The sequence below is a fragment of the Ruditapes philippinarum genome, unplaced genomic scaffold (genome assembly GCF_026571515.1).
Source record: "Ruditapes philippinarum isolate M1 unplaced genomic scaffold, ASM2657151v2 ctg187_1_1_1_1, whole genome shotgun sequence".
NCBI classification, from domain to species: domain Eukaryota; kingdom Metazoa; phylum Mollusca; class Bivalvia; order Venerida; family Veneridae; genus Ruditapes; species Ruditapes philippinarum.
The window spans coordinates 392405-401854 of NW_026862590.1; the positions used below are offsets into that span (position 1 = coordinate 392405).

The following is a 9450-nucleotide window of genomic DNA, read 5'->3' on the forward strand; positions in this document are numbered from 1 at the left end:
ATGTCCTCAGCAGTGGTAGATAAAACGTGCGGAGGCCTGGATAGAGGCCTCGGCCATATGCTTGAATTTTTCCTGAATACGGTTTTAACATCCGAATTTCTCGATCCCGAAGAATATCATACCATCCCGGAAATAAGTTGCGCACCGTATCACCCTTAATCTCCAGAGCTGCTGGGAATTTCAGTTTAACACACTTGGGGCCGTACTTATTTCTAGCAGCTTTGTATTCCGGCCATAATTCTTGTCGTGCTTCTCGGATCTCCCTTGGGTAGTCCCTCGAGATTCCAAAGTTAGTTCCCTTTAACAGTGATGCATTTTCAAGAATAAGATCGGTGTCAGCAGGATCACTAAACGTAACCAATATTGAACGATGGCGAGGGTTCACGTTGCCGTGTGAACGGTTAACCTGACGTTTTCCGATCCGATAAGCACTTGTAATGTTCATTGTTTTTGTGTCAATTCGGAGTCTCGTTCTGATAAGATCTGTTACTGATCTTAAGCAGTCATCATGGTCGACCTCATGGTGGCCACTGAAATATGAGATTACAGCGCAGTTGACGGGCCTCCATGTCTATACTTTTATACTCGAGCAACCGTAACCGTGACTCTGTTATGTCTTGTGTCGCCGCTGTGTGGTACATATGTCTATTAATACACTCAAGTTTATAGTTTATAGGACCAAATTGTACCATCATATCAAACAAACTATTCATTTTTTCTCCCATGTCAAAAGAAACAAATTCCTCTTTCGAAGGAGGCACAAAAGATTGACCAGGAATGTCAAATAGGTGGGGTGATGCCGACGTGGCACTCGATGAACGTCGTTGACGTTTTCTTGTTTGCTGTACAAAATCTTCGCTCAAAGGGGCAAATTTACCTTGGTATGACATGTTTAAGTCCAAAAGATTGATAGAATCACCAAAAATCCCAAAATTTACTAGTATTTTAAGCGTTATTGACACTTTATTTAGGCTCTTTACGGAGCTGATTCAAAAAACGTCCGCCATTATCGATACCCATAATTCTCTCAAATTCTAAGCAAATCGTATTTTTAAAAAGCTATGATCGGACTAAGATGGAAAAATATAATACTCTGTAATATGAGTTAAATCTAATTATAAATTTTGTACATGTTTATGTTTTATGAGTTTGAATACAGATATATAATTCGACTGCTCTAAAAATTTTCCATAAACATTGTATAATAAATCAGGCAGTAAAATTGGAAATCGGAAAGTTTGTCTCTTTCTTTTATTGAACAGTTAAACTATATATTAACAAATCGCTAACATATGTTATGGGGACTCTTTATTATAATTTTTTTATATTTTAGTATTTATTTAAATGGTTATTGCGAAATAAATCGATGGTTCATTATAATCTTTTATCTTTAACATACATTGTACTTCATTGTACTTCACACGTTACTTAATACAGTAATACACAACATGTCATATCGTACAAGTTACAACATTTCATAATTGAAATTTGTCAGTATAAAGTGTTCCATTTTTTTCCATCATATAAATATATATCAGTCATTCCATAAATTTATGCTGTTTACAGATATGAAATTTAAAATGATTATAAATCGATCAACATAAAATCATGACTTAACAACGTTTTCAATAAGTAGAATATGTAGTTAATAATATATGATAAAGTATCCGGGACATCAAAAAAATGCATACATTTTTGGAACAACTGATATGCAATTTGGTAATAATAATATCAAGGCACCTTGTCTCATATACCGAAATGTTTTCTACGGAAACGTATAGCGACCACCCCTACATGTTAGTTTAAACAGATCTTTTGACAATTTATTTAATATAACATTATATTTTTACCAGCTTAATAGATCTGAAATATTTATAGTATAAAACTATAAAAAAAAGTCTTTCTAAAGTTTCCATGCGCCGATGTATATTAAAGAATTGCGGTTAACGAGTATGTAGTGTCAACTAGCACCTCTATTGTCCGAGCACGTGTATGTTTGCTCTTTATAGAAAAGGTGTTATGATTACATGATAAATGGCAACCGCTACGTCTTTTTAATTTAATCAAATCATAATCATTGGATTTAAATTAAATACTGTGGTAATTTTCTATCAACTATTTTAATAGTGATCTAAATTAGGCGGATAACTTCAAACACAGTTTTGTTTAATCTTGTATTTTGAAATCATTAAGAAACATCAAAGAGATGATACGCTGCTGTGTTATCTGACTAAAGGGAAAATTTAAACATTGAAAATAAGCGATATGAATTCAAAGTTTAAAACTCACTCAAATACCTTTTTTAATAGACTTCTGAAATTCATGCAAATTAGTTAGGGATTATTCTCATCTTTGAAATGAAATCTGATTTGATTTCGGTAATAAAACACATTAATAACAAGGGAAGTAATCATGATATGATATACATAATTATCCGTCTATAACATCATCATTTTTTATAATTAAATATTATTTTCCTTTGTTTATGGTTCAGTTTGAATGATTTTATATTAATTACTAAAACAAGATCTATTAAAATGTTTATTTTAACTTTTACAAGCCGATTTCGGTATGGTAACATATATTTCGGTTCGTGACAAATCAGGGAATTCAAGTAATCTTGATATTTAGATATTTGTTTCTAATTTCATAATTATTAATTATTTCGAACTGATTTTTTGCATGAAAGTCAAACTTAACCTGTTGTAATATATTATAATGGAAAAATAGAATAAAACGCTTAATTGTGTTTTTACAAGTTGATTTCGGTAATGAAAAGTTGATTTCGGTAACTTACCGAAATCAAGTTGATTTCGGTATCGTAACGTACCGTATAGAAACAACCAGCTGGTCAGTATCTAAGTGGTGAACTCCCTTATGTGTTTGTAAGGTATGTTTGCTAGCCTCAATTATTTTAGTTGGGGGTATTTTAACTCTGTGGAAGCGCAGTGAGGTCCTGCGTCCATATTGTTCAAGGTCCGCATTTTGTTCTACGAAGTTAATTCTTCCCTCCGCCTCCAGCAGGTTTTGGTGAATTTTTCTATTTTTCGATTCAAGTTCTGATAAAGACTTAATTTGCTTTCCACATTTTAATGAGAGGGTGACTAAGTCTTTATTTTGTGCATCAAGTTTTTGATTTTGATTTGATGAAAATAACACGATGGTACAATGGTGAAAACGCGATGTCGTGATGGTGCGATAGTGAAATCGCGATGGTACGATGATGAAAATGCGATATAACATTGCGTTTTCAACCAGCTCTACATTGCGATCTTAGCATCGTAACATCGTCTTTTTAACATCGTACAATGGTGTTTTCATCATCATCGTGTCATCGTTCCATCGCGTTTTCACCATCGTACAATTGTGCATCGCTGGAAATGACGGAATAAATATTCACAATTGTCCAAACGAAACACTGTAGTACACATATTCGGTGTGGTAGTTTCGAATTGACCAGAGTCATATTAATAAATTTTGAAATTGAAGTGGCTAATTCAGCTTCTATATATTTAAAGTTGCTATAATTCAAGTTTCAGTTGCCCTCGTATTGTGTTTCAGATATTAGGTAAGATTAATTTTAGTAGTGTTTAACCCTTATATTTTTCGGGATAACCGTCAAATACAAATGTATGCTTCATGAAGCTAGCTCGGAAATCAGCTCTTAATTTCACATATAATAGTTTAAAAAAAGATGGCATAACTTCCTTGTGGACTTTACTTTCAGATCATGCATTGTTTGAGAAGGAAGATACCATGAATCATGTGATTTTAATTATTGATTTTGATATATCTTTTTCTTTCTTTTCAATTATTTTCCGCTATATTTTGTCATTTATTGTCGCGACAAAAACAATGGAAAGCACAGTGCTATGTGTCAGAAACCTTGAAGTTGGACACGTATTATAAATTGTCTGCTTGAGATATATGTATATATTAATTATGAAATGCATTTATTACAGTTATTTGATTACAGACTTGTGCAATAGATTTTGATTGTGACACTGTTATTTGTTTGCAAGAATCCTTGAAAACCGTGTTTGCCCCATCAGGTTGTGGTAGATTCATCTGAAGGTGAGACACTTTATACTATCAGTAAATATAACAAAATATATGTTTGGTTAATCAGATAAGTAGACATTAAAAATTACCGTTTTCCATTAAATAAATCTACTTCCTATTGGATAGCATGAAAATTCTCAACAAATTATCTAATATAGTATGTGAATTAGATTACGTTACCAGCTTTTTGTTTTCGTAAAACACAAGATTAATCAAAATTCCATCGTGACAAACTGTAAGTAACAATAGGGCACTATTTATTTAGTATACAATGTGTTTGGGTTTTTTTAATGGCATTGATGCAAAGGAGTTTTGTTATGTACAAATTTGGTTGTAATATCGCAGTGTTGCTTGATTTACAACAAAAATCTTTTTAAATTGGCCAGCTTTAAACTACGGTATTTCTAAAACATATTGTCGAAGAGTATTAATCTATACATTATCTTTAGAAAAATGGAGGTGTCTGGAAAGGTAGCTTTGACATCAAAGACGAATCTTAATCTGTACTGTAATCCGTGTGATACAGATGGCTTAAAGAAGCTGGCTCACGGATTTTGCCAGGACTGCAATGAACATCTTTGCAAAAATTGCTTTCAACATCATAGAAGGTCAAGACCATCCAGAAAGCATGTACTGCTTAATAAATACGACATGGCACTACATCAAACGACCGTTGACGTAAACGCAGACATAATTACTGACAACTGTAGCAACCATAAGGATAAACTACTGGAGTTCTATTGTAACAATCACAAAACTGTATCATGCAAAGTTTGTGTGACACATGAACACAAACGATGTATAGTTGACTTTATTCCTGAGGGTTTAGGAAACGTATCTAGCGAGTTGATAAATTTTAACAAAAAGATGGAAGTGTTAGTCAAGAAATGTGAAAATAACATTATAAAGGCTGTAGCTGCCTCAAAACGACTGGACCAAAGTAAAAGAAAAGTTAATGAAGACATTAGTCTCTTCAGGAAAGAAATAAATGCATATTTGGATCAGATGGAATCGATGATGATAAAAGAAACTGAAGCTATTATTAACGCAGCAAACTATAAACTCGAGAATATCAAAGCTGCTTGCGAAAAATTAGCCGAGGAAGTGAAGCGTTCACAGTCATTTCTAAATGACCTGAATAAAACAAACGAGCAGAATAAGCTTTTCATTGAAATGAAAAATGTCGGACCTCGTTTGATGACACTTGAAAGTGAAGAAATACAGATTGTCAAAGATATTATGGCATATGACGACATTCAATTTGACCGGAACCAAAAGCTACTTGATCAACTGAAAAATAAGAAAAACTTTGGGACAATTCTAACATATGGAAAACCATTAGCAGATACTGAAATATGTATGAGATATAAAAGATCTCTCAACGTGAAATTCCCCTCTGATGAAAACCAAAGTGATGTGTTTGGGGCTGTTACGATTTCTGCTACACATATGATCCTCGCTGATTATGGCAATAAGAAAATTAAAACAGTTAATATAGCCACAGGAACACAGGTGTCAGAGGAAACCCTGTCTTCTGCACCATTCGATGTTATAAGACTTCCCCAAATAAACTTGCTGTTGCATTACTTAAAGAAAAATGTATCCAGATCATGTCTTATACAGATACAAGTTTGTCTTCAGATCGTCGTATAGATGTCGGTGAAAAGTGTGTTTGTTTAGCTTATTGTCAGGACAAGCTAGTAGTAGGCTGTAATTATACTCCAGGAAAGCTTGTTATTCTAGATTTAGAGGGAAATATCATACAGAGTTTTTGTACTCCTGGATTGTTTTGATGGGCCTAAAAAGATTGTTATCAGCAGAGATGAGAAGTTCATGTATGTATCTGATTACTGCTTCTTGGAAGGTTATGGCAAGTGCATGAGATAGACTGGCAAGGAAATGTTGTACAAAGCTTTGCGGATGAAGGATATGTTGGTCCTAATGGCTTACAGGAGCTCGAAGATGGTACTTTGTTAGTTTGCTTCTACTCCAGTCACAAAATTGTCAGATTGTCAGACAGCTTCAAGAAATGTGAGATATTAGGATTGGAGAAGATAAACCTTTGTTATCCAAAGGCTGTAACATACAGTGAAAGGAGTCACAAATTATATGTTTAGTTGTTCTTCTGAGCAAGGGCGTGGTTCAAATGATACAATAAAAGTATTCAATGTGAGATAGATCATTTGTATCTTTTGAATGCGAATATTAGCTACAATGTGACACATTGTATGTGATCAGTGATAGTGACACATTAAATTATTGGGACATACTAAACACACATCTTGTATAATTATGGATATTCAGATCAATATTTCGTTAAAAATAATTCAATTCCATGACAAAAAAGAATTAAGAATACATGTATTTCAAAATATGTGGGCAGACAAGTATTTGATTTGTAATAATTACTTTAATAATTCACGGTGACTTCGGTGATTTTGAAAATAATTTTACAATTTTGCATGTCACATAGTTTGATATCAGCTTAATATGAAAAATGTTGACAATAGATATTTATTATGTTTCAGAATTGTTACATTCAAAATGCCTACATTTTTTTCAAACAAAACCTAATTATTTGTGTTGTGGTAGTAAATGACATGCTATTGTTGTGTTGTCTTTACAAATTACAACTGTATATAAAGCTCATGTTTGTAACTGAGATGAATAAAATTTGATTGGCTTGATCTTGTTTATCATATTTGATACGATTAGATTTGAGATAGCATGGTTTACAAGGTCAAATAATACATAAACACGTAAATAAAGTCATAGTTAAATAATCAATAATTGAAATAGAGTTTTACAAAGATTTAATTATTTTAACGATTATAGATTCAGTGTAGGAATATTTTGGCAAACACCTATGAGTGGTTTGCGTTGAACCCCTTTTCAAAATAACGGTTCGTGGAATGGATAAGTAACACATTTTTAAGTTTACGACATAAGATAGGACAGTTACTTGAAACGGTCTTAAGTACAAAAACTTTTTCTCCTACAGTTGGTCGTAAGTCCTAGTATTTAGGATTAACTTAGGACTCTCCATGAAACGCAGTCCAGAACTTTATACATTGCATTTTGATTTGATTTTCTATGTTGATTACGAATATTGTTTTATATTTGAAAAGATAAAGATCGTTTTATTATTTAAATATATTTTACCGTTTACAGCATTATTTAAAACTAAAGTTTGGCAAGAGGCTAAAGAGCAAGCAAAGTTATCTTCTCTTGGACTGTTCTCAGAGCTTAAGGAAGTGTGTTTACGAGGAAAAGAAATATTAACAAACAAGAATTATGCTTTCAAACATTTTAGTGAGTGGTGTGTGTTTAAGGCAAATTCAACGGATAGTATGATATTTTGATTTGCAATGGACTTAATGCATAGGCTTTATGCTCTTATCGAGAGAAACTTGTTATTTAATCAGATCTATGCTGCAGAATTAGAATTTTCAGGTTTGCAAATCAGGTTAACATGATGTACTTGGATTCTATTGGATTTACGCAGATGCCTGCCTGTTATTATTCGCAGCTGTTTTCAAATAAGTATTTTCAAATTTTATTTCTTACGAATTTTCAAAATATTAATTCATTTTAATTCTTTCTTTGTTTTTTCGAAATATGCTATCAATAATAAGCCATATTCCTATTTGTGTTTTGTTTTAAATTATATATTCAGTGTAGGTCTTATCACTGTTAAGGATATTTACAGTTTGACGACTTTGATAAGGAAATAATTGTATTACTCGCGTTTAAATATAATTATTTCCGTTTCAAAGTCTGCTTATGTTTATTCGTATGCTCGTTTTTCTCGTGCTGAGTATAAAAGCACAACTCGGCGTGTTTTAGGCCATTCGAGGCTTTCCATTGGTAGCGAAACATATCATTCTAGTATTTCCCTCCCGACCACCCAATTTATTACAATTAGAACAGCTTATAACTGGTAAGTTTTGTTATATATAGATTGGATTTGTTAAAGTTTTAATAATAATTTTTTCGTTTCAGTTTTCCTTCTTCTGATGCTTTCTGAGAGATAGATGTGGCTTTCGTCATTTTCTGGTTCTTCGATGTTCTTCATTTTTAGTGCATATAGAAGTGATTTTCCACTTCGACGAATGCTTTATTTCATGAAAGCGACGACGTATTACCGACGTCAGGCGATATATTAGCACAAACATCTTGATTTTGAAATGAATTGTCGATATATGCTATCAATAATAAGCCATATTCCTATTTGTGTCTTTTTTTATTTGTTTAAATTATATATTCAGTGTAAAGAATTTATTAGGTCTTTAACACTGTTTTACAGTTTGACGAATTTGATAAGGAAATAATTGTTTTACTCGCGTTTTAAGGGAGTAAACATGTTTTATTTCTTTTAATGTAGCCGATCAATGTTTTGGAATGAACTGAGTAAAAATGTTTCGAAAGTGAATATTTTACTCGAAAATATTCTATCACTAACATTTTGTATGATTATTGCATTCAAGAAAGAAATGTTTTACAGTGAAATGTTTATTGCAAGCTATACATTGTGAAGCATATAATACCAGATATATTACTTAAAGTAAAGTTTGTAACTTTAAAACAACAAAAATTTATGTGTTTTCGGGAATTGATTTCTAGACAAATATTAATTTTGTCCATATTGTAATCAACTGTTCTTTGGGGTTTTTTAATATCACAAATTATACGTCTCAAGAATACAATAAAGCAGAACCTTTTCAAAAAAAGTATTAAAAAGCAGCAGTGTGATTAAAAATGTATACTATTGAAATGTGCAACAAATTTGTGAACAATCAATGACATTGTAAATGTTATCTTGTTATCCTAAAAATGAAAGCAATATTACTTAAAATGTACCTTTCACATAACCTTAAATATTAAAACACCCAGTCGAAACTTTTGGCAAAAATGTGTATATTATTCTGAAACTGAAACTGAATCAAAACATATGTAGAATCCCTGAGGTACTAAAAGTACAATGAACTTCGCTTGTTCGCAACATAACATCTTGTGACATTTAGTTCTTACTATTAAACAAATAAGACAATATTAAAGTAAAGAAATACTTTTGTCTGGAAATTATATAATAAGATGAATTACTTAAATAGCTTGATGGTGTAATGAACAAAAAACCTCTAAGCGATAAGATGGCTTAATTCTGTTTAATAAATCACCATAAGCATCATGCCTAAAGACAGATTACAAAAAGAACCATGTGAACTAGTTAGTGAATAGCAAAGCTATATACATTAAATATCGATCTTGGAAACATTAAAATATCGATCTCGGAGCAAACATTTATTTCCTAACGGAAACTTGTAAAACTATAGTGTGGGAATTACCATTTTTTAAAATGACTCAAATACTTTTTTTTTTTTTTTATTT

General features: G+C 31.9%; 1 protein-coding gene across 1 annotated transcript; it reads left to right on the top strand.

Annotated features, from left to right (window-relative positions):
- Positions 1 to 3886: 3886 nt before the first annotated feature.
- Positions 3887 to 5715, top strand: LOC132719510 (E3 ubiquitin-protein ligase TRIM33-like). Its single transcript, XM_060703279.1, has 2 exons — positions 3887 to 4074; positions 4512 to 5715. The coding sequence occupies exon 2, from the start codon at positions 4516 to 4518 to the stop codon at positions 5713 to 5715; it is 1200 nt and encodes a 399-aa protein (XP_060559262.1). The 5' UTR covers positions 3887 to 4074; positions 4512 to 4515.
- Positions 5716 to 9450: the final 3735 nt, after the last annotated feature.

What these genes read in the sequence shown, in the direction of transcription:
- LOC132719510 (XM_060703279.1), top strand. Translation starts at nt 4,516, where the DNA reads ATGGAGGTGTCTGGAAAGGTAGCTTTGACATCAAAGACGAATCTTAAT.